This window comes from Lampetra fluviatilis, chromosome 65 (genome assembly GCF_964198595.1).
Source record: "Lampetra fluviatilis chromosome 65, kcLamFluv1.1, whole genome shotgun sequence".
NCBI lineage: Eukaryota > Metazoa > Chordata > Hyperoartia > Petromyzontiformes > Petromyzontidae > Lampetra > Lampetra fluviatilis.
Window position 1 is genome coordinate 6,040,348 of NC_136339.1, and position 26,473 is coordinate 6,066,820.

At 49.2% G+C, this 26,473-nt stretch overlaps 1 protein-coding gene across 3 annotated transcripts; it reads left to right on the plus strand.

Annotated features, from left to right (window-relative positions):
• Positions 1-693: 693 nt before the first annotated feature.
• Positions 694-20,284, plus strand: LOC144952079 (Golgi pH regulator). Of its 3 annotated transcripts, none has more exons than XM_078882483.1 (15): positions 694-882; positions 2,749-2,808; positions 5,135-5,238; positions 6,329-6,435; positions 8,157-8,201; positions 9,973-10,074; positions 10,586-10,706; positions 12,360-12,440; positions 13,200-13,309; positions 13,643-13,731; positions 15,020-15,112; positions 16,487-16,582; positions 17,352-17,441; positions 18,736-18,801; positions 19,937-20,284. In XM_078882483.1, exons 1-15 carry the CDS (start codon positions 841-843, stop codon positions 20,141-20,143), a joined length of 1,413 nt encoding a protein of 470 aa, XP_078738609.1. In that variant the 5' UTR covers positions 694-840; the 3' UTR covers positions 20,144-20,284. The 3 variants fall into 3 exon arrangements, with proteins under 3 accessions (XP_078738609.1, XP_078738610.1, XP_078738611.1); XM_078882485.1 differs by lacking the exon at positions 694-882 and adding an exon at positions 1,940-2,022 and having other exon boundaries at positions 19,937-20,283; XM_078882484.1 differs by lacking the exon at positions 8,157-8,201.
• The last annotated feature ends 6,189 nt before the right edge of the window (positions 20,285-26,473 follow it).

The window sequence follows — 26,473 nt, forward strand, 5'->3', positions numbered from 1 at the left end:
GAAATTTTGTTGACCAGTGTAATTATCATGAGAATCTACATCTGGGGAGCCTGGCCCCGCCGGCAGGACATTGTGAAAAAAAGCTGTATTCTAGTTCATCGGATGTCTGCAGTAGAAATAAATATTCAGATTTTCGGGTGGGTGCCCCTGCATTGAGATGTTTGACCAATTCTGATTTTTTACGTTTGGGTAAAACAAATAACTTGAACCAAATGTGTTTGTGTATGCAACACACATATTACATTCACACACACACGTGTGTGTGTATGCCACGCATTTGAAATAAATGCTTTATTTACAAATGAACACAATGTGTGATGTTACTATTTTTATTGGGCTGAAATCAGTGGCGAGTAATGATTCGACCGGTCCTGGGCTTCTCCTTTGTACTCGGGTACAATTGTATTCCAAAAGAGTGAATAAGTACTTTATTCAAGAATAAACGCAATTTTTTTGTGTCAAATTCAACTTCAATTTGCCAATTTTCACTCTTAAAATTAGAATGCATGGGGATAAGCGGAATCGATAAGTCGGTACATCATTTACGCAAGCCACGATTTCTCATTGCCAAGGAACGTACTCGCGATTTTATTTCGATTCCAATCTCGATTCCAACTAACGTTACATTGGCATGGGGAATCGATAGCGCAAGGTTTGTTTCGCTGATTAGTCGATTCTATACACGTCACTCGCACACAGTACAGTATGTTTAACACGTAGTACAGTACGCGCAAGAACAGCGTTAAATTGACCAAAACGCATTTTTTTTAACGCGATCGAGTCGCGTTACAGTTTTAAAGTTCATTTCTCAGGTTGTAGGCTCGTTTACAAGTTGCGAAAATGTCGTTTTTTACAGATTCGCTCATCATGTTTTCGTCACAGGTAAAACTGCCGTACAGTGCGGCCTGTACATAACATTGTCCATAACGTTGGAGTAATGTTCGCCGTTGATACTTTTCGCAATCTTCTTGTCGTAATAAAAGTCCCGTTTCAAATAAATGCACTTAATGTGATACATCTTACGTATAAGGCGGTGGCCGTGTCTTCATTGTGGTGTGTTCAGGACGTAGCATGCTATACTACAACACTGCATTCGGAGTAATATAACTTATTATGATATAACTTATCGATATAATATGACTAATGGTGGTGTATAAGTCCTGTGATCTGTATTGTGTTGTCCACGTCGTCGTGTTCTGCCAACATTACCCTAAACCCCTCCACCCACCATCTCATAATAAGCTCATAATAGGTAATTTGGCCTTACCAGATAAGAAAAAATAAATGTAATTAAATGTCTATATCTACATACTTTAAGTGGTGTGTTTACTTTCACTATACTTTGCACTCCAATCGTTTTTTTGTTAATGACACTTTCTGACCCCGTGTTCCTGCAGGATATCTGTGAAAAAGAGCTTTGTAGCTTATCGGATTTCCCCAGTATAAATAAATATTCTGATTCTCATTTAGAGCACACACGCTAGTTAAATACATATAATGATTGATAAGAAGGACGTCGTAAATAGATTAAGACTGTCTCCCTGGGTTTAGTATTTGTCTCTTGGTGAACCTCAGCCAGGGGTGGAAATTCCCAGTTTCTATGGCCGGGGGTCAGGACATCTATCACGTGATCACTGTCGCTGATGACCATCGTTATTCATTATGATGAGGCCACCGTGTTGAGTGGCTATCATTTGTGGCCAGAGTGCTTCTGAAAAATAAGTTAATGCCTAAGTGGACTTTGCCTGGTATGTGTGTTGGGTGATTTTCTTACCTTTCTTGGACTTTGCACTGCAATCGTGTTTTTGTATTGTGTTGTCACGTTCTTACCCCATGCCCCTCACGGACATCTGTGAGTAAAGAGCTTCATGGCTCATCAGATTCCTCCTGTAGTATAAAACACATTCCTGCGGAGGGAGCTGGTAGGAACGTTGGGTTGCTCGGTCAATGACCAGGGTCAACGGCGGCGTGGTGTATTCCGCAAATATGGCCGACTGTGAGGGCGAGCACAAGCCGGCGTGAGTAGGTTAAACGTTGAGTTTTATAAGGGCACCACGGGGTGACCAGCCCCTCCCCACCCAGCCACACCCCTCCCACCCCCCACCCAGCCCCACCCTCCCCACCCAGCCCGTCCCCACCCTCCCCACCCAGCCCCTCCCCACCCAGCCACACCCCTCCCACCCCCCACCCAGCCCCACCCTCCCCACCCAGCCCGTCCCCACCCTCCCCACCCAGCCCCACCCCACCCTCCCCACCCCACCTTCCCCACCCAGCCCCTCCCCACCCTCCCCTCCCCACCCAGCCCCTCCTCACCCTCCCCTCTCCACACAGCCCCACCCCTCCCATTTTTGGATGCACGACGGACGGACAGACACAATAATCCCCTGTGGGCTGGTGGAACCAGGAGGTTCCTACCAGTATAAATATTCTGATCTGATATGATCATGATGACGATCATAATGAATGACCGCGCCTCCTATTGGCACGGTTGGCTACGTACGGTGCGAAAGAAGTTCAACATACATACATACATGATGGTAATGCCGATGATTTTTATGATGTTTGTTACAGTAATGATTCTGATGGTCATAATCGTGTTGATGAACGTGCCGATGATGATGATGGTGATGATGATATTGGTTGTCACGATGATGATGGTGACATTTGGAACGAAAATACCAACTAAAACATGAGCTCTAAAAAAAATCTGATTGCGTTGTTTGGTGTCGCGTGTATTTTGTGTTTCAGATCATATTTTTTGGATTCGGATGGCTGTTTTTCATGAGGCAGCTCTTTAAGGACTACGAGGTTTGATACGCATACAGGCGTGGGCACAAAACTTTACTCACCCAGTTTAACACATCGGCTCTCGTGACCAATATTATTCATAATAAAGGTTTCTGGGTTCGAGCGCATAAGTATAAATGTGTCGTAACCATTCACCATACGACACAGCTAGTAAGGTTTGTCACATAAACAACGCGTCAATTAGTTACTACTTCAAACCACCGGTGTGTCGAACAGTAAATCCACAACATTTACAATTTGAGTACCGGTGACGTTTCGCTGGTGATTACATCCTGCATCACCGGGCGATTTGCCACGATTCTGGGCGATTTGCCACTTATCTAGCAAATCGCCCGATGATGCTGGATGTTATTACTTGCGAAACGTCACGCTACTCAAATTGTAAATGTTGTGGATTCCTTCTCTCGCCCCACTCCTGGTCCTTCACCCCAACGGTCGTCAACCGTCGTTTTTACAATCCACCTTCGCTTCTTTTCCGTTCAAATCTCCCCTCCGATCGCCTTCAATCTCGCCTCCCGACCAATCACCCTGGAGGTCACTCTGTGCCAATCTGAGGCCTTGGCCTGCTTCCTGGTGGTCTGTTTGCTTCGGATGAGTGATCTGGAATCTCGGTCATTGGAAATGTACAGACACTGGGGTTGCGGAAGACCCGACGTACGGAAATCCGACCTTTTGGAAATGCTCCCATGAATCGTGTTAAAAAAATGTCAACATGCGGAAATGTTTGCGTTAGGTCGCGGTGAGGTTGCAGATAAAGACCGCTGAGCGAGGAGGTTTAAAGGCAGGGCTGCAGCTCCCTCTGCAGCCCTGCCTTTAGAGCTTATGACTGCTCCATTGGAACCTCATTTGCCAGTAAAAAATATGATAATTGGTTTTTTACCCTTTTATCTGGCAACAAAAGCTGTCTCGAGTGTGGGACAATCAACTTCAAGGACAGTGCATACATCAGAGTTATGTTTTTTGTTTGCATTATGACTGCAGGTATTGTGGTCTATGCAAACATGACTCCTTGTAAAAAAGGTGTCAGTTTTGTTGCCAGATAAAAGGGTAAAAAACCAATTATCTTATGACTGCTGTTGTTGACTCCGATGATCTAATTCCTGTCATCAAGCAATTAAGTCCTTTCGTCATTCACAACTATGTCCGGCTATGGGATTTTATTTTGATTTTGGGGGAAAATTGTTCAGTTTCCGACGTGCGGAAAATTCGGTGTTGCGGATATTTCTCGGGAACCTAATTCATCCGTCACCCGGGGACTGTCTGTACTTTCGTATGACTGGCCACATGACAAAGATAGCTTGTGCCGATGGGCCCACGTAGCATCGTGGTGTCACGTGCATAGATGTTAAAACGCCACCACCGCTTTTGTGTTGCGATCGAAACGTCGTAGTTTTTTGTTATTTTCTTTGAACCTATCTACATGACTTTACCGAAAGACCAAAAGAATATTCACAAGTATACTCCCACACAGACGCCAACACACACGGACATTCATGAACACCACACTCTGCATCAGTGGTTCTCAACCGGGGTTACATGAACCCCCGGGGTGTACATGGCAATGTCCCATGGGGTACATGGGTGATTTATAAATGTGCCTTGGACTGTCACATTCATTGTGCTTAATATGATTACGTTATTGGCGTTCACTATTCGTACATTTATTTCCCAGAACTATGTTGGGTCAGGCAAGGGGGTAGTTGGTTGAAACAATATTCAACAAGGAGTGCAAGTAGCCAACATAGTTGAAGAACCACTGCTCTACATCATCATGAGCCATGATATATACACTGCTAGGTGAAGTCCTCTCCATGCTATCGACATCTCTTACGGTTCTGCGACACTACAGTCCATCTCTTGCACGTGAACTTACCGTTCCATCTCCACGGTGATTGTTCTCTCGTGTACATTCTCTCCTTTAGCCTGTCATGCCATAACACACACAGATATACCCACTCAGCACACGTGTGTGTGTGTATATGGGTGTGTGCATCGGTGCTTGCTTAGACGACTTGCCCCAGAACCCTGTTAAAGGGTACATAGGGGATCTTTCTTTTTGTTTGTATGTAGGTGCGGAGCGGTGGTGCAGCGGTTAGCACGCTGCGCTACGAACCCGGTGACCCGAATTTGATTTCCACTTACGGCCAACACCAGTGATAATGATTATCTCTGAACCGTTCCTGGGTCTCCGCTAGATCGACTCAGCCTGAAATGAGTACCTGGTGCAGTGTGTAAACATTGGCACTGGCTTTCGTAGGTTTCTCATTAACCACACTTGCCCCGACAGTCTAATGAAGGCTACACGGGGGATCTTTGTCCTTTGCAGGTGCGCAGGTACCTGGTGCAGATCGTCTTCTCCGTGACGTTTGCGTTCTCATGCACGATGTTCGAGCTCATTATTTTCGAGATCTTGGGCGTGCTCAACACAAGGTGGGCGACCCGCGCGCTCACAGACACGTTCTACGTCTCTCGTGTGGCAGTGTGACATTGCGAACGTCGTGCCCGGCTCGTAATAATGATGCACTCCTATGGTGGTTTTGAATTGTTTGTTGGTGTAACGTTCTTACCCCGTGCCCCGACTGAACATCTGTGAATAAGAGCTTTGTAACTCATTGTATTCTTCAGAGTATAAGTACATATTCTGGTTCTGCTTCTGATGTGAAAGACTCTGAACCAGCACCACTGAGACACCCTGAGTTGAGGCCGTGGTTCTGGCTGGCGCTGTCTATATCAGCGGTATTGATAATGGATACACAGCCAGCATTGCTGATAACCTGCATTTGCTGAACTTTTATAATGTGCAGCAAAGTATTGTGAATTGATTTTTTTCACTGGTGTGGAACTGACCCCACCACCCCCCTAATGACCAGCCGCTACCGGACAGAGGAAACTCGCATGAACAGCACATTCTGGAACACACAATGCTGCTACCTGATGGTGGAGTGGTAGCGTAGCAGTTGGCGCCCTGCGCAACAAACCCGACATTCAGAGTTCGATTCCCGCCAATAACGGTGGCCAATATTTGAACCGCACCCGGGCCTCCCCTAGGTTGACTCGGCCTGAAATGAGTACCTGGTGCAGTGCGTAAACATCGGACCTGAGGAGACAAAGGCGGCCGGGTGTGGTGCTGGCCACCCATCCCCTCGTGTGTCGTGCCGGCCTTCATACGTGCTCGCTAACAGCACTTGCCCCAACAGTCTGGTAATGTCTATCGGGGGGATCTTTGTCTTTGTATGTGTGTGTGGGGAGCGGTTGTGTTACCAGTTAGCACGCTTCACTACGAACCGATGTCACCCGAGTTTGCATCCCGCTCACAGCCACCGACACCAATGACGATTATCTGAACTGGTCGTGGGGCCTCCCCTACATCGACCCAGCCTGAAATGGATACCTGGTGCGATGTGCCCGGAGTAGTGCTGGCCACCCACCCACCCCCTCGCTTGATGTGCCGGTCACCAGTCGGTTAAGGGCTACGCCGGAGAGGAGGGAGTTGAACCTAAGTCTTTGTGCGCGCGTGCAGCTCGCGTTACTTCCACTGGAAGCTGGACCTCTACGTCATCCTCATCGTGCTGATTTTCGTCGTTCCCTTCTACATCGGCTTCTTCGTCGTCAGCAACATCCGACTGGGTGAGTGGTTGTTGGCCAGACCGGCTCACTCCCTCTGTAAGAGAAGCTCACGGACTCGGCGCTAAAGTGAATTTATGTGTGTGTGTGTAGAAATTGTCTCGCACCGTACGTAGCCAACCGTGCTGATCGGAAGTGCCGGGAAAGGAAAACAAACTAAACACAAAGAGCAGTCTATGGGTAGTGTTGAGTCTATGGGTACTGTTGAGTCTATGGTGCAGTGTTGAGTCTATAGACAGTGAATGAGTCTATGGGTACTGTTGAGTCTATGGTACAGTGTTGAGTCTATAGGCAGTGATGAGTCTCTGGGCAGTGATGAGTCTCTGGGCAGTGATGAGTCTATGGGCAGTGTTGAGTCTATGGGCAGTGTTGAGTCTATGGGCAGTGATGAGTCTATGGGCAGTGATGAGTCTATGGGCAGTGTTGAGTCTATGGTGCAGTATTGGGTCGATGGGCATTGTATGTATGTTGAACTTCTTTCGCACCATACATAGCCAACCTTGGTAATCAGAGGTGCGGGGAAAGGACAACAAGCTAAAAACAAAAAGCCGGCAGCGATGAGACACTCGGTTTGAATCCGGGTTTCAGCCGCACCTCTGATTAAGTGGAGTTCCTGAGTGTGAAGGGCCGATGCTTTCAGCCCGGTCACCAATGGCCGCACTCAACAGAATAAATCACACACAGTTCGGTTCTGGCCTTAACTTCGCTCACTTCCAGTTCTGAGAATTTCAAATATTACACTGGTCAACACACTTTTTCTGGCATAAGGTATTCCAACGGTTTTAAGGTAATTTTGGGGTGTTGATTCCAAATCTGGCATCAGTTTTTGTCTATCACATCAGGTTTTTGAGATATCAAATATTGCATTTTCAATAAAAACTGCAGAAGAAAAATATTAAATGAATGTGGATATTTACATAAAATGATGTTATAAACACACTATCCTAAAAATACAGCACCATATTTTAGCACTAAAGCAGTCACTGACTCGCAACAACTTGCAATCATAAGTGACAGAGTTCATTTCGGGTAAAATCAATGAAAAAAGGGTATGCCGATAGCATAAAAATGAGATGTGATAGAGCAAATCTGAGATCAGATTTGGAATCTAATTTCAGGGTGCTGATTCCAAATCTGATCTCAGATATGCTCTATCACATCTCATTTTTATGCTATCGGCATACCCCATTTTCATTGAGTTTACCCGAAATTAACTCTGTCACTTATGATTGCAAGTTGTTGCGAGTCAGTGACATCTTTAGTGTTAAAATATGGTGCTGTATTTTTAGGATAGTGTGTTTATAATAGAATTTTATGTAGATATCCACATTTATTTAATATTTTTCTTCTGCAGTTTTTATTGAAAATAAAATATTTGATATCTCAAAAACCTAATGTGATAGACAAAAACTGATATCAGATTTGGAATCGGCACCCCAAAATTACATTAAAACCGTTGGAATACCTTATGCCAGAAAAAAATGTGTTGACCAGTGTTATCATCGCGTCACTATAATTGTTGAGAGAAGCTGCTTTCAATCGCGGGCATCCTAGACCCGTATGTGAACCACGCGTCTCAGGCGGCGGTGCCGGCTCCTCATTGTCTCATCGTCGTCGTCGTCGTCATCATTGTCGTCGACCAACGCGGCCGTCGTGCGAAGCCTCTGAACCGCTCGGCCACCCCTCCTCACCCATCCAATGTGAAACCGGTTTCTCCTCGCTAGAATTACCAAGGAGTTCCTCTTCACCAGCCTGCACTGGCCAGCGTGGTGAGGACACACAGACACGTGCTTTGACCGACCCTCCGTGTGTGTGTGCGTGTGGAGAGTCGGTCCCGTTGGCGGCTCGTCACGCCTGATATTGTGTCGTCCGGACACGCGCAGCCGGTAACCGCTGAGAGCCCGGCGTTCCAATCCGGGTTGCAGCCACCCCCCCCCCCCCCGACTACAGCGATCACACCGGGATGTGATAGGACTTGCACAGAAACCCATAGCCTCACATAGAGATCCATTGACCTACACACAGATCCGTAGACTCACATAGAGACCCATAGACTCACATAGAGACCCATTGACCTACACACAGATCCGTAGACTCACATAAAGACCCATAGCCTCACATAGAGACCCATAGCCTCACATAGAGACCCATTGACCTACACACAGATCCGTAGACTCACATAGAGACCCATAGACTCACATAGAGACCCATTGACCTACACACAGATCCGTAGACTCACATAGAGACCCATAGCCTCACATAGAGACCCATAGCCTCACATAGAGACCCATTGACCTACACACAGATCCGTAGACTCACATAGAGACCCATAGACTCACATAGGGACCCATGGGCTCATAGAGATCCATAGACTCACATAGAGACCCATTGACTCACATGGAGACCCGTAGACTCACACAGAGACCCATAGACTTACATACAGATCCGTAGACTCACATTGGGATCCATAGACTCACACAGAGACCCATTGACTCACACAGAGACCCATAGACTCACATAGAGACCCGTAAACTCACATAGAGACCCATAGACTTACATAGAGACCCATAGAGTCGCATACTCGCATCGAAGTGACTTTCAGAGCGAGTTTTGACCACAGGCTCATACGGAGACCCACAGACCGCGTGGAGACCCGCAAGACCACACGTTGACGTGGCTTCAGGACTGCTTTTGTTCGGGTCATCGATAGGGACACAGTCGGTAGCGGCGTCTTCTGGCGCCGTGCCCTGACACAAGGTGGTGTCGTGCTCGCCGGGTAAATTTCGGCTGGAAGTTTCTCCGCCTCGTCACAGCGTTGCTAGCGTCGCCGTCGGCGGCGGCCGTGATCCACCCGCTGTTGGATGAAGGCCTCGCCCAGTTGAAAGAGGAGGAGCAAAGCCAACCGTTGTTAGCACGGGGGAGACAAAGGTGGCTGGGCGTGGTGCCTGCCACAGTACTGCCTTTGCGTGCGCTTGCGTCAGCCTACATAGGTGGAACTAAGATCTGTGCTGTTTGTACTGTACACCATCTGTACTGTGCACCATCTGTACTGCGCACCACCTGTACTGTATGCCATCTGCACTGTACATCACCTGTACTGTATGCCATCTGCACTGTACACCACCTGTACTGTATACCATCTGTACTGTACAACCATGTGCACCACACACCGTCTATACTGTACACCATCTGTACTGTGCACCATCTGTACTGTGCACCATCTGTACTGCGCACCACCTGTACTGTATGCCATCTGCACTGTGCACCACCTGTACTGTATAACATCTGCACTGTACACCACCTGTACTGTATACCATCTGTACTGTACAACCATGTGCACCGCACACCGTCTATACTGTATACCATCTGTGCTGTCGCAGGACGCACATGAAACAGAGCCCAACAGCTTACTGGGCCCCTATTCTGCTGGGGGAAAAAAAAACTATCCGGTCTATCTAACAGAACTTGCCCCGACATTTTGTGTGGCCATCCGGGGGGGGGGACTTTTGTCTTTGTTGTGCGCGTGTTGTTTGAGTGCAGTGCAAAAGCGGAGGCTGCTCTGCTCCGTGTTCCTCTGGGTCACGTTCATGTACTTCTTCTGGAAGCTGGGAGACCCCTTCCCCATATTGAGTCCACGGCACGGTAAGCATCACCGTCATCATCGCCATCATCGTCATCGTCGTCATCACTATCGTCATCATCACCATCATCCATCATCACCATCACCGTCATCATCGCCATCATCATCATCATCACTATCATCACAATTGTCATCACCATCGTCGCCATCATCATCGTCATTACCATCGTCATTTTTACCATCACCTTCACCATCGTCGTCACCATTATCGTCATCACCATTATCATCATCACCATTGTCGTCAATACCATTGTCATCCTCACCATTATCTCCACCATCGTCAACATAACAGAACAACCGCCGTTCGGCACTAAATGACGGTGACGTCACCACGGCGCTTGTGCCAGGCTGGGTGCACCATCGTCGTCGCCGTCGTCATTGCGAACCTCCACCCCACCCCCTGCCCGATAGCCGCAGACTCTCCCCCCCAACAGAGACCCTGAGCTCTCTCCGCGCGTCTCGTTTTTCTACGTCCCCGCTCCCACGCCGCCCTCGCCGCCCTCGCCGGGACAGGGATCCTGTCCATCGAGCAGCTCATCAGCAGGGTGGGCGTCATCGGGGTCACGCTCATGGCCCTGCTGTCCGGATTCGGCGCTGTCAACTGCCCCTACACGTACATGTCCTACTTCCTGCGGTACGTACCCAAGCGGCGTCAATCACAGCCACAATCACTCCAGGCCACGTGGTTTCACGAGCGTTTGGAGTGATTGGTCTCACGACGAGGCTGTTGACACAATTTGTGTGTGCAAGGGGCCGAGGGTGCCACGGTGGCTAGGGAGATGTTAACTACCTCGCCTGGTATACAGGAGGTCGTGGGTTCGATTCCGACCCTGAAGCCTGTGCTGTATATTTGGAGTTTGCGGTGTGTCTCTCTCTCATCATCACGGTGGCTAGGAGATGTTAACTACCTCGCCTGGTACACAGGAGGTCGTGGGTTCGATCCTTGGACCCTGAAGAGGCCTGCTGTTGTCTGTGGAGTCTGCCTCTCTCCCCCTAACTCTCTCTCTATCGCCACGGTGGCTAGGAGATGTTAACTACCTTGCCTGGTATACAGGAGGTCGTTGGTTTCGATCCTTGGACCCTGAAGAGGCCTGCTGTTGTCTATGTGGAGTCTGCGTCTTTCTCTCCCCTAACTCTCTATCATCATGGTGGCTAGGAGATGTGAACTACCTTGCCTGGTATACAGGTGGTTGTGGGTTCGATCCAGACCCCTGTATATTTTACCAGGTAAGGCCCCCATACTGAGCTATGTAAATCTTTTTCAAAAGTGACTGAATGTCACAAATGGTAGCTCAACGAAGTTGGCTTATCACCATCACGTGCAAATGTATAGCAGCCAAATACTCTAAAACGCGTGTTGTTGATGCGAAATGTGGAGGGAAAACCGTAGGACTCGCAGAATAATCCACCGGGAGAGAGAGAGACATGCAAACTCGAAATATACAGCAGCAGGCGTCCAAGGTCAGGATCAAACCCATGACCTCCTGCATACCAGACGAGGTAGTTAACATCTCCTAGCCACGGTGGCGCCCAAGCCTCACCTCTTCCTCCATTGCCAATTCCCTTCCTCTCCCCTCGCCCCTTCCACTCTGTCCCGTCCCCTCCCCTCCAACCCTCGGCCTTCCATCTCAATCACTCGATTGTTGTTACCATTTTTTTATTTCAACTATGTTACAGAGCACCCTGAGTTACGAAGGTGCTCTACGCATGTAAATATACAATAGCACTGGTCAACACACTTTTTCTGGCATAAGGTATTCCAACGGTGTTAAGGTAATTTTGGGGTGCTGATTCCAAATCTGGCATCAGTTTTTGTCCATCACATCAGGTTTTTGAGATATCAAATATTGCATTTTCAATAAAAACTGCAGAAGAAAAATATTTAATAAATGTGGATATCTACATAAAAGATATTATAAACACACTATCCTAAACATACAGCACCATATTTTAACACTAAAACAGTCACTGACTCACAACAACTTGCAATCACAAGTGACGGAGTTAATTTCGGGTAAAATCAATGAAAATGGGGTATGCCGATAGCATAAAAATGAGATGTGATAGAGCACATCTGAGATCAGTTTTGGAATCAGCACCCTGAAATTAGTCTCAAACAGCTGCAAAAGTCCAGGCCGGAAATTTGTTTTTGTCGTTGACCAGTGTAGTATTCTTCTTGGTTTTTTCGGTAAAGTCACGTAGAAGGGAAGTAATAAAATAATAAAAATAAAACATAAAACAATTCTCAAATTCAGTGTAATATTATCTGTCGGGGGTTTGTTCCCAGAAGCGTGACTGACGGAGACATCGCCTCGCTGGAACGACGCCTCCTGCAGACGATGGACATGATCTGTAGCAAGAAGAAGAGGTGCGTGGGTAATGTGGAGGGAGGGAGGGGAACATTCAGGTGGAGGAGAGATACAACTTGGCAGGACCCTCCTGATAAGGAGTCTTGAGACTCGGTGTCGCTGGGTAAGCAAGCGTCATCAAATTAAAATCATTATATTTGGTCTGCAATCACTTCCATATCCACCTGTTTCGTTCCTTAAATCTACCCTCTATTTAAGGAACGAAACAGGAGGATTTCTCCACATATCTGGCTGTCGCCTGATGATGCCAGTTGTAATTACTGGCGAAACGTCGTACTAAGGTTTGATATTTTGTGGCTTTGCTCTACAACACACCGGTTAGTGCTGTACTAGTGACGAATTGTCACGTTCTATTTACGTGACAAACCTTACTAAATTGGCTGTGTCGGGTGGTGGCGGGTTTAACGACACTTTTATATATTTATGCAATCTAACCAAAAAAAACTTTTATGGGCGTTATATCCAATTCACCAAACAGACCCCCGCGCATGGGTAACATCTCGAAGCATCCAGTAGCATCCCAATGCCTCATGTGATGATGATGATGATTCGTCGAGGCGGGCATACGACTGCTTATTCCCGCTCACGTATGACATATCCAATTCACGTTATGAAAACAACACGCGGCGTTACACAGGAGAACAGACCGTACAATTGAACCGGCGGCGATTTTAACCAAAACCGACATGAGATGCGGCGACGCCGACGATGATGCCGACGTTGCCGGCGGCTGTGCCCGCGGTTTTTGCCGCTCGCAGGATGGCTGTGATTAAGCGCGAGCTGGTGCAGAGGGGAGGCGAGGAGAGGAAGCCGCTGGGAATCTGGAGCATGATCCGCAGCGTCGCGTCGCCAACGCCCGGCAGCGAGAGTATCTCTCAAAAAGTCACGGCACCCTTACCTTGTGTGTGTGACGAGCGCAACCTTTGAATGAATTCGTTCGGCAACCGGAAGCCAATGCGGCTCGGCGAGCACCGGACGGACATGGTGTCGGATCTTGCAGTACCTCGTCGCGACATGTGCCGCAGAATTTTGTACACGTCGCAGCTGGCTAAGGTCCCGTAGAGTGAGCGGGTCGCAGTCAATTGAGCCTTGCCGGCAAACTCATCCGCGCACCGCCACTGCGTTGGCGACGCGATGGGCGGGGGCCGTTGCACGCTCCCCCGTTATTTCGCGTCAAATCCTTGACGACGACCGCCGCCAGACCTCTCGCTTCTGCAGCAGGAGGTGGACGCGTTGGAGGAGCTGAGTCGGCAGCTGTTCCTGGAGGTCGTGGATCTCCACGCCAACAAGGTCAGCGGTGGCGGCGGGAGGCAGAAGCATCTTCAGAATCTCGAATTATTCGCGTGATGATGATGATTATGGTGCATTTGCGGTGGTGCGCAGACCTCAACACGTTTCGTGTCGACAGCAACGCTGCGGGTCGCCTTCGTAGGGAAATTGTACGACAGCCGCCGTTGCACGGGCACTTCCGGAAAGCCGTGTCCTCGAAATACTTTGGCCGATTCGAGGAGATGGGCTGCTCCGGTATAAAGCAACTTGATTCACAAATATTTACAATTGTTTATATTACCAGGTAAGGCCCCACTGAGAAGCGACCTGGCCAATCACTAACGATAGCTCGACGAAGTGGGCTCGCTCATCATCATCACGTGGAAAATTATAGTAACATCCAAATACTCCAAACGTGTGGTGATGTTGATTCTAAAATGTAGAGGTAAAAACCAGAAGGACCGGGAGAAAAATCCTTGCGACCACGTCCTGTAGACCAGGCGAGGTAGTTAACATCTCACCACTGTGATGATGATGAGAGAGAGAGAGACCGCAAACTCCAAATATACAGCAGCAGGCATCGTCAGGGTCGGGATCGAACCCACGGACCTCCTGTATACCAGGCGAAGGTAGTTAACATCTAGCCACCGTGATGATGATGATGAGCGAGAGAGAGACACACAAACTCCAAATATACAGTAGCAGGCATTGTCAGGGTCGGGATCGAACCCACGGGCCTCCTGTATACCAGGCGAAGGTAGTCAACATCTCCTAGCCATCATGGAGAGATGGCCTACCGAGGTCTGTTCCTTTTTAACAACATTCCAAAAAACACCTCAGCACACCTGAGATTCGTACCCGCTGCGTCACAATGGTTGCGACGCTCCGATCCAGCTGCGTGTCGCGTTTGGGCGCGGAACCAGGAGTAATGTAATATCGACCCTTGTTACACGCTTTTTATTTAACTGTTGTTGTTGTATCCTCAAATCTTGTAACTCAATTTTAACCCACTTCCCAATGTGGTATCGACTGCAAATTTGGTATAATTATGTCATACTGATGACAATACTACATTCTATCATAAAAAGGAAAAAAGAAACATTTAACAATATTTTTTTTATGTTTGTTAGGCTTGGGTCTAATTATCCTCGGTAAATTGACGTTGGCTGTAATTGACCACGATCCCTTACCTTATGGCAAACTTCGGGCCACTTCCTGGAGTCGTGGAGTTCTTCCATTACTAGTACAGTACATTTCTTTAAAGCGTGATTTTAAAAAAGTTTAAATTTTTATATGTTTTACTCCGTAGGAGAGAATCGCCTACTCGAAGACTTTCCAGGGAAGGTATTTCAACGTCATGGGTTATTTCTTCTCAATCTACTGCGTATGGAAAATTTTCATGGTGAGTCGTCTGTTTGCTTTGTAGTCAGAAAATGTTTACTTTGATGAGACCAAAAAATATATATAATCTTCACATTGCAGCTAACCCCAAAGCGGATGTTTCAGTTTCCACACTTATTAATAATATTTTTGTCTAGCCGCTTGTTTTGGCATCATGGTCCCAATTATACTAAATGTTTAAATAATTACACCACAAACGACACAATTCTCATAGCTACACCGACCCCCCCCCCATCTGCCAAACTACTTCTATAAGTTCTAGATTTGAAGCTTTCGTGACTGCAAGGATTCATATTCTTAGGTTTCTTCGGTAAAGTCACGTAAGTAAAAAATTAAAATTAATAAAAGTAAAATAAAAATAAAATAAAAATCACGACGTTTCGGAGGCAACACAAGCTTCTGTCTTCAGGTGGAACCGTCACAGCACGATAGCTATATAATCTCAGCTTGTTGGAATTTCTCTTACTTGATACAGCTATCGTGCTGTGACGTTTCCACCTGAAGACGGAAGCTTGTGTTGCCTCCTAAACGTCGTGATTTTTATTTTATTTTTATTTTACTTTCATTAATTTTTTACCTACGTGACTTTACCGAAAAAACCTAAGAATACTTATATAAGGTCACAATCATTTACGCACAAAGAGCTTGTCACAAATGAACCACAGTCACCTTGCTGATCTCATCAAGGAACATAAACCATCATTACCCGAACTCCGGTCATCCTTGCAGCAGCAGCAGCGGCGGTGGCTTTTGGCTCGGCAGTCGAACAAAGGCGGTGGTCACCGCACCCCCACGGCAGCGTGGGGGAGGCCCTCATCCAACAGTGGATTTACTCAAGTGCCGCGCATTCACGTGCTGCGGTGGACAATGATCACGTTCCTCACGTCCGCTCTTCGCATGCCTTGTCCTCGTGTGTCAGCTGTGATCGGGGGGGGGGCGTGCAATAGGCCCCGTCGCCCACTCTTGTGTCTGTGATGTGTATGTTGAACTTCTAACGTACCGTGTGTAGCCAACTGTGCTAATTGGAGGTGCGGGGGGAAGCACAACAAACTAAACACAACAACAACAAGCCGTTGTAAAGAAATTAGTTTTCAATATATGCGAGTCTCTGGGTGTCTGTGTGAGTCTGTGGGTCTATGTGAGTCTGTGGGTCTATGTGAGTCTGTGGGTCTCTGTGTGATTCTATGGGTCCCTACGTGAGTCTACGGGTCTCAATGTGAGTCTACGGGTCCCTATGTGTGTATGTTGAACTTCTTACACAACGTACGTAGCCAACCGTGCTCATCGGAGGTGCGGAGTTTTCAACGTAGGTGATGCTTGGCTCCCAGTGTTTGTCCCTTGTTGATTTTCCCGTGTGTGTGTGTTTTTTTTTTAGGCCACGATAAATATCGTGTTTGACCGAGTTGGAAAAACGGACCCAGTGACCCGCGGCATTGAAATCACTGTCAATTACCTGGGCATTCAATTTGACGTGAGTATGAGTGCGCGTTAGACACCCACCCCTCTCTGCGTGTGCCATGCCCGGCCTTCGTAGGCGCTGCTACTCACTAACAGCACTTGTCCCAACATTCTGTTAAAGGCTATATGGGGGATCTTTGTCTTTGCCCATATGCACATGTGTGGTTGTGTGCAAATGCCCAGCCCACTGCATGCCCAAGCGACTTATGTTTGGCCGGTATGGATGGGGCTGAACGGGGGCGGCACGGGCTAGAGAAGAGATGGAGTGATGCGATACAGGAAGATGTGAAGCTGAGGGGACTTTCCGATGGCTGGTACCAACAGTGTCAAGATCAGTCTCTGTGGAGGAGGCTCGTGAAGGACGCTACTGGGCAGTTGGAGGCAGTCGCCCTCCAGCAACAACAGAGGGCAGAGGAGCGACGCTCACAACAACGAGCGGAGCACCGGGCAGCTAAAACGCAGCCAGTTGGCACAGTGGTGGAGTACAGATGGCGCAGCTGCCGGTCATCTCAGTCAATGAACCCATGGCACCTGCAGGGTCTGTCTCAAGACCTCCTTCCAGCATTGAGCCTTCGACACTTCACATGGCCTCAAAGTGCACCTGGCCTGGCACAAGCGCCGTGGTGACGTCACCGCCACTGACTGTCGAACGGCAGTTTTTGTTATTGTGTATTATGCATGTATATATGTGTATATATATGTGTACATTCATATGTGTATATATATGAGTGTGTGGGTGGGTGTGGGTTTAAAAATACATCGTGTTGCCCTCCCCTGTGCAGGTTAAGTTCTGGTCTCAGCACATTTCATTTATCCTCGTTGGGATTATCATCGTCACGTCTATCCGAGGCCTCCTCATCACTCTCACTAAGGTGGGGCTCACACAGACACTCGCGCAAACACAAAGACAAAGATCCCCTGTATAGCCTGCGACAGACTGTAGGGGCAAGTGCTGTTAGCAAGTAGCAGCACCTACGAAGACCGGAACGGCACGCGAGGGGGTGGGTGGCCAGCACCACGCCCGACCGCCTTTGTCTCCCCAGTGGCGATGTTTGCTACACACCACACCAGGTACTTATTTCAGGCTGAGTCTTCCTAGGGGAGGCCCAGGACCGGTTCACATAACCGACACTGGTGTTGGCCTTGAGCGGGAATCGAACTCGGGTCGCCGGATTCGTAGCGCAGCGCGCTAACCGCTACACTACCGCTCCCTACAGACACACACACACATATTCGTGCACATGCACACACAAAAATTACGATCTCAAGTGTACTGTTAGCGAGAACAACGCACACATGCACATCCATTGACCAGCGTGGTGAAGTATGGCCCAACAAGGTGGTTGGCGCGTGCATGTGTGTGTGTGTGATCAGATTTGTGTGCCTTCATGTACGTGGGTATGTTGAACTTCTTTCACAACGCACGTAGTCAACCGCGCTAATCGGAGGTGCGGGGGAAGGACAACAAACTAGACACGAAAAGCAGTCAATCGACAGTGATGAGTCGATGGTGCAGTGTTGAGTCTATGGTGCTGTGATGAGTCTATTGTGCAGTGTAGAGTATATGGTGCAGTGTTGAGTATATGGTGCAGTGTTGAGTCTATGGTGCAGTGGTGAGTCTATGGTGCAGTGATGAGTCTATGGTTCAGTGTTGAGTCTATGGACAGTGATGAGTCTATGGTGCAGTTTTGAGTCTATGGGCAGTGATGAGTCTATGGTGCAGTGTTGAGTCTATGGGCAGTGTTGAGTCTATGGGCAGTGTTGAGTCTATGGGCAGTGTTGAGTCTATGAACAGTGATGAGTCTATGGACAGTGATGAGTCTATGGTGCAGTGTTGAGTCTATGGACAGTGTTGAGTCTATGGGCAGTGTTGAGTCTATGGACAGTGTTGAGTCTATGGGCAGTGTTGAGTCTATGGACAGTGATGAGTCTATGGACGGTGTTGTATGAATGTTGAATATATTTCGCAGGCTACGTAGCCAACCGTGTTAATCGGAGGTGGGGAGGGAAGGACAACAAACTAAACAAACACAAAGCAGTCTCTTATCGAGACACCTGGCACGAGCATCTTTGCTTTCCAGAGCATCTGGTAATCCAGAGAATCCACACTATTGTTTATTACTCCAGACAGCAAGGTCACGTTGCACGACTCTTGTTGTTTTGCAGTTTTTCTACGCTATCTCAAGCAGCAAGTCATCGAATGTCATCGTGCTCGTGTTGGCTCAGATCATGGTGAGTGCAGTGCAGTGAGCAGGAGATGTTAACTACCTCACCTGATGTACAGGAGGTCGTGGGTTCGATTCCGACCCTGACATCTGCTGCTGTGTATTTGGAGTTTGCGGTGTCTCTCTCTATCAGCGTCACAATGGTGAAATATTAACGACCTCACCTGGTATACAGTATGTCGTGGGTTTGATCCTGACCCTGACACCTGCTGTATATTTGGAGTTTGTGTGTGTGTCTCTCTCTCACCCGTGGTCGCGTGGATTTTTCTCTGGGCCCTCCGTTTTTTCCCCTCCGCATTTAGAATCGACATCACCACGCGTTTGGAGTATTTGGCTGCTGTCAAATTTACACGCGGTAAACCCACTTTGCCTGGGTTTACCGAGCTATCATCTGTGATAGCCGGGTGATCGCTTCTGAAAAATAGCTACATAGCTCAGCGGGCCTTACCTGGTAAAATAAAACAAAAATTGTAGTTTTAAACAGTTTATGCATACACGCGTGTATGTGTAAACAGCACTGGGGATACAAAAGCGGCCGGGTGTGGTGTTCGCCACACCACCCCCACATGTGCCATGCCAGTCTTCATCGTTGATGCTCGCTAAAAGCACTTGCTCCTTTAGTCTGTTAAAGGGTACCCGGGGGATCTTTGTCTGTGTGTGTTTTGTTTGCTGTCTGTGATTGTGCAAGTGGATATTTCTCTGTGTAATCATTAAGAATAAGAATTTGCACTTAACTATGATGACTAAGCTATTGTTTTTCATGTTTTCTCCAACACACTACACACACTACATACACAATACACACACTACACACACCACTACATACACACACTACACTACACATACATATTACACACACTACACTACATACATCCACACTACACACTACACTCCATACACACATTATACACCCTCCACACTAAAAACACACACCCTACATAAACTACACACTACACACACACTACACACACACACCATACACACACACAACACACACACTACACACACTACACACACACTACCCACACACCATACACACACTACACACACACTACACATACACCATACACACCATACCCACTTCACCCTACACATGCACACGCACTCCACCCATGCACGTGCGTGCGTGTGTGTGTGCGCAGGGCATGTACTTTGTGTCCTCGGTGCTGCTCATGCGCATGAGCATGCCGCCCGAGTACCGCGTCATCGTCACGCAGGTGCTCGGAGACCTGCAGTTCAGCTTCTACCACCGCTGGTTCGACGTCATCTTCCTCGTCAGCGCCCTCTCCAGCATGGCCTTCCTCTACCTGGCGCACAAGCAGGCACCCGAGAAGCACATGCTTCTCTAGCAGCGGCTGCTGAAACGGCGGCGGCAGCAGCAGCAGCAGCAGCTAGAGTGGAAGCAAAAGCAGCAGCAGCTGAAGCAGCAGCAACACCTGAAGCAGCAACAGCAGCTAAAGTAGCTAAAGTGGAAGCAGCAGCAGGAGCTCCTAAATTGGAAGCTGCAGCAGCGGATGAAGCAGCAGCAGCAGCAGCTAAAGTGGAAGCAGGAGCTGAAGCAGCAGCAGCCGAAGCAGCAGGAGCAGCTGAACCAGCAGGAGCAGCTGAACCAGCAGCAGCAGCTAAAGCAGCAGCAGCTGAAGAAGCGGCATCAGCTGAACCAGCAGCAGCAGCTGAAGAAGCAGCAGCAGCTGAAGAAGCAGCAGCAGCTGAAGAAGCGGCAGCAGCTGAACCAGCAGCAGCAGCAGCTGAAGAAGCGGCAGCAGCCGAAGCAGCGGCAGCAGCTGAACCAGCAGCAGCAGCAGCTGAAGAAGCAGCAGCAGCTGAAGAAGCGGCAGCAGCTGAACCAGCGGCAGCAGCAGCTGAAGAAGCGGCAGCAGCCGAAGCAGCGGCAGCTCCGCTCCTCGATAAATGTACGGCCCGCTTTGTCAGTCCACTGCTGGATGAAGGCCTCCCCATGCCGTGTTGAGTCACGGGCGGGTTGTTTGACCATACCTCACCTTGCTGGTCAGTGGGGGTTGGTGAAGGGGGGGGGGGCGGCACCGGTTGCAGATGTCGCTCGCCAGGAATATAACGGCCGAGGCCGGGAATCGAACTCGGGCCGCCGGGTTCACAGCGCGGGGGGGGCGCGCTAACCGCTGCGCCTCCGCTCGCGTCTCTCCGCGTCCTTCGTCGGACGACGTCACATTTACGCGGCGGTAACATTTTTGTTGTTTTATTTTAATTTATTTGGCCGGGCAAAACTCGCGCGAGCATCGCTATGACGTCAGATTTTAAGGAGCGCGCGCCGCCACACACCGGGGATGTTTTGTGACGGTTCCGTTTGTCAGCGGCGTTTTGGTTGGTGGGCGTCGGTAGGTTGGTGGGGTTTTTTTTTTTAAGGGGTAGTGGTTGTTGTGGTTGTGGTGGTGGCGAATGAAATTTGTCAACAACAACAGCGGAAATAACACTGGGATTAAAATCGTTCTTTATTTTACATACCAGCCTCTGCGTGTGTGTCTGTGCGCATGCATCGGGCGTTGGTGCTGGCCACCCACACCCTCGTGGCGGCCTTCGTAGGCGCCGTTACTCGCTAACAGCGTTTGAACCTTCTGGCTGGACCCCGGGCTCTCGAATTAAACGGATTTATTTTTGCCGACTCCGTCCCACCGCGCACATGAACGCCGCGACCCGCCTGGCGCGGATCATTCCGTTGTCGTGTTGTCCAAGCGCAGCAGCGAGGACGAATGCGCAAAAGAAACAAAACTTTGATCGGCGCGTCGTGTAGGGCTCGTCGAGAGGAACAGATCGCCGCGTCGTTCGCCTTCAACAGACATAAAACGACGTCGCAACGCAGTTTGTGCGAGAGCCGGGGGCTTATGGGACCCCGGGGATCCGGCCATGAGGTTCGCTTGCCCCAGCGGTCTGTTACAGGCTACACGGGGGGGGGTTGGATCGTTGTTTTTGTTGTTTGGCTCGGATTTTGTCGAACGATAATTGAAGAGGGAGGTCCGATAGACCGATCTGGCAACCGCCGGGAGCCTGCGTTCACATTCACGTGGCAGACGTAATAATGCTAATGATTATTATTTGCCCAGGGGGATGTTTGGCCAATTATGCTGTGCTTTTTTTTACTTTTAAAGGAAATCGGAGAACCCGAAGGAAACCCATGCTGAGCAGGGGAAGAACATTACAAACCCCACTCACAAAGACAAAGATCCCCCGTGTAGCATTCACAGACTGTTGGGGCAAGTGCTGTTAGCGAGTAGCAGCACCTATGAAGGCCGGCAGGGCACACGAGTGGGTGGGTGGCCAGCACCACGCCCGGCCGCCTTTGTCTCCCCCAGTTGCGATGTTTACTACGCACTGTACCAGGTACTCATTGGAGGCTGAGTCGACCTAGGGGTGGACCAAGATTGGTTCAGATCATCGTCACTGGTGTTGGCCGTGAGCGTGCAAGCACGCTAACCACTGCGCCACCACTCCCCACTTATACACACCCGGGATGTGCGGTCAGGGGAGGCAGGGGAGGCAGAGCCTCTCCTGTCATACGCCAATTAAAATATCTGTTACTAAAAAAAATATTAAGATTTTTCCACTGATCTGTGTTATAAATGTAATTTCTGTACGATTCCAATCATTTTTATAGTCAAAATCGCCAAATTTGCGGAGCTCCGCTGCAAATACAGGAAGAGACGAGAGGTGAGGCAGCGACGAGCTCAGCCTCCCCTCTGATTGCGTAACCCCTCAGTAACCGGATGGAGCGCGTGCAATCAGCGCGTGCCTGTTACTATCTCGGCATGTCACCAATGTAATGTTTGTAGACCCCTTCATTTCATGGCCTCGCCTTCCATACTCCAGCTAACTTATTTCACGTACGTGTATAAAGATATTTAGGCTCGCTGGTCTCGTCATGAAACTGCAATGAAAAAGCACCAGGTGAGGCAGCTATCACATCTGCGTGTCTAACACGCCCCCCCCCCCCCAGTGAGACCACGCCCCCTCCCCTCAGTGTGTGAATCTGGCTCTGACACGAGCCAGTGCCTCCCCAGCCATTGACCTGACCGCTCGTCACTGATGCACACACGCATCGCACGCACGCGGGCTAACACTGCATAGCAGGGCAGAGAACATACAAACTCCACGGCAGAGATGGTGCCGAGTCGGGAGTCGAACCTGGGTCCTTCTCGCTGTGCGACACAAGTGTCGGCACTGCAGCACAGAGACGCCTCTGACGAAACTGGGTTATCGGGTACACGGTGGAGGTTGCGTTCTGCTTTGCCGGCGTCAGGAGCGCACAGACGTTCTTCAACGGGCAGTCCCCCAGGCCCGATATGAATCACGAAGGCTCTTAGGAGTTATGGTTCACCATATGGGCATTCGGCAAGTGTGGTGAGTTAGTGGGTGTGGTGAGTGAGTGTGTTGCTGTGACCTGCAGTGTGGTGAGCGAGAGTGGGTGGGTGAGTGTGATGTGACCTGCAGCGTGGTGAGTGAGTGCATGGATGGGTGAGTGGGTGTCGGTTTGACCTGAAGTGTCGTGAGTGTATTGTGACCTGCAGTATGGTGAGTGAGTGGTAGAGTGAGTGATTGGGTGGTTGAGTGTGTGAGTATTGGTGTGACCTATAGTGTCGTCAGTGAGTGGTAGAGTGAGTGATTGGGTGGGTGGGTGTGGTGAGTGTGTTGCTGTGACCTGCAGTGTGGTGAGTGAGTGAGTGTGTTGTTGTGACCTGCAGTGTGGTGAGTGAGTGAGTGTGTTGTTGTGACCTGCAGTATGGTGAGTGAGTGCATGGATGGGTGAATGGGTGAGTGTCGGTGTGACCTGGAGTGTTGTGAGTGAGTTGTCGTGACCTGCAGTATGGTGAGTGAGTGCGTGGTAGAGTGAGTGATTGGGTGGGTGAGTGAGTGAGTGTTGGTGTGACCTGCAGTTTGGTGAGTGAGTGGTAGAGTGAGTGATTGGATGGTTGAGTGTGTGAGTGAGTGTTGTAGTGACCTGCAGTATGGTGAGTGAGTGATTGGGTAGGTGAGTGGGTGAGTGGATGTCGGTGTCACCAGCAGTGGTGAGTGAGTGGGCTTTAGAATGTGGGTAACCTGCAGTGTGAAGGTTGAATGACACAACGCATCCTTCCACGAGCCCAGACACAGAGACATCTTCCCCTACCGACACGCCAGGTAACAAAGCCGCGAGACGCTCCACTTCCAACAACAGCGCTCCGCCGTGATCAACGCTCGCAATGAGTTGGGCATGTTGAGTAAAATCCAATCGTGTCGGCCACGTAAATAAATCCTCTCTGCTCCTGGAGCATTTGCTACCTTAGGCGGTACCGATTTCAGCTCTGGCGGACTTGGACTTTAAGAAACAAGCGCGCGCCTTGTCGCTGAGCGGCACAATGGGCAGCATTGTGCGCAGGTGTGGTGTGCCCGCGCGCGCGCGTGCCTCTCTTAGCGGACGCCTGGACGATTTCCCTCGCCGCAAAATAACAAAACAGTTCGAAGAAAGTCGAAGGGACGGCTTCGCGGGGAAAAAAATAGGGTGGGTGGGTTGGTGGGTGGGTAGCTGGGTAGTTTGGTTGGTGGCTGGGCTGGTGGGTGGGTGGCTGGGTTGGTGGGTGAGTTGGTTTGGGAATGGGTGGATTGGTTGGTGGTTGAATTGGTTGGTGGGTGGGTGGGTGGGTTGGTTGGTGGGTGAGTGGCTGGGTGAGTTGGTTGGTGGGTGGGTTGGTGGGTGGCTGGGTTGGTTGGTTGGTGGCTGGGTTGGTGGGTGGTTTGGTTGGTGGTTGAGTTGGTTGGTGGGTGGCTGGGTGGGTTGGTTGGTGGGTGGCTGGGTGGTTTGGTTGGTGGGTGGCTGGGTTGGTTGGGTGGCTGGGTTGGTTGGTGGGTGGTTGGGTTGGTGGGTGGTTGGGTTGGTGGTTGGTTGGTTTAGTGGGTTGGTGAGTGCGTGGGTGAGTGGGTTGGTGGGATGCCATTCCTTTAAACAGGATGAAAATGTAAAAAAGGAAAATATTTGGTCTGAATAAAAAAAGAGTTAGGATTGTTTTCTAGCTAAAAATTCCGCAGCACCTGTTTAAACAGTGCCGGTGGAAAGCTGCAGAGAGGCACGAAGCCCTCATTCGTCATTTCAGTGGTTGTTTTTTGTTGGGAGGTGGGGGTGCTGTTTTTGAAAAGTGCCTTTAATTATTGAGAGATATCGCACGGTCATTTAACCACGGAATGTGGGCAGCGAAAACGGCGAAAGCGGCGTCGAGAAACGGAGAGAGACGGAGAGCAAAAGAGGAACGGCGTATATTGGAGAACGTGAGACATTGCACAGAGTGGCCCAAAAGTCAGGACACATAGGGTTACATATGCTTGGTTCTTTCAGTAAAGTCACGTAAGATGGAAATAATAATAAAATAATACAAATTCAACATAATATAATAAACTTCTCACCACGTTTCGGCCACAACGCAAGCAGCCATCCTCAGGTGAAGAAACAGAGCTGTCGGAAAGACAGCGTCTTAATGAGCACTGCTAAGCTTGGCAGCGTATTTTAAGCTGGGTGGAAATAGGAGAGATCCTTGACCAAGGAGTTTATAAATCACATATAGTGTTAGTATGCAGGGTGGCCGAAAAGTCAGGACACGGTTATTTTAATTCAGGTTGGCCTAAAGGTCAAAACGAAGTTAAGTGCCTTGAATGAAGGCGCTGTCTATATATATAAAAAATAAGATTATAAGAGGACGCATGTACGTTGAACTTCTTCTTGGTTCTTTCGGTAAAGTCACGTAGAAGGGAAATAATTAAATAATAATAAAACATAATATAATTCTCACGACGTTTCGGCCACAACGCAAGCAGCCGTCCTCAGGTGAAGAACAGGTCTGTCGAGAAGACAGCGTCATTCAGACGCTGTCTTCGCAGTCACGAAAGCTTTAAATCGAAATTTACGTTGAACTTCTTTCGCACCGTACGTAGCCACCCGTGCTAATCGGAGGTTGCGAATATTGCGGTCACGAAGGAGACGGAGCTCGAGTGAAATCGCCTGGTGGTGCAGTAGAGCCGTGGCTGGGTGGATCGCGAGTTACACAGCAGCAGGGCCGCGAGAGGTGACGGCGGTGGCTTGGGGAGGCCTCCATCCAGCAGTGTGTCGACCATGGCTGCTGATGACGATGATCCTTGGTTGAAAGAGCCGTAGCGCATTAAACTAAACTCAACTGTCTGTTATTGTTACTATATAAGTGAGCTACTATGCAGCGACCTGGCTATCACAGCTCATCATCAACACGTGACGTTGATTCTAAATGTGGAGGGGAAAACCGGAGGACCCGGAGAAAACTCCACGCGACCACGTGGAGAGAGAGAGAGACACGCAGACTCCAAATATACAGCAGCAGGCGTCAGGGTCGCCATGAAACCCAGGATCTCCTGTATAACAGGCGAGGTAGTTAACATCTTCACTACTGTGATGATGATGAGAGAGGGAGACACGCAAACTCCAAATATACAGCAGCAGGCGTCAGGGTATGCATTAAACCCAGTACCTCCTGTAAACCAGGCGAGGTAGTTAACATCTCACCACTGTGATGATGATGATAGAGGGAGACACGCAAACTCCAAATATACAGCAGCAGCAGGCGTCAGGGTCGGGATTGAACCCACGACCTCCTGTATACCAGGCGAGGTAGTTAACATCTCCTAGCCAGCGCGGCTGCTACGAACTCAGA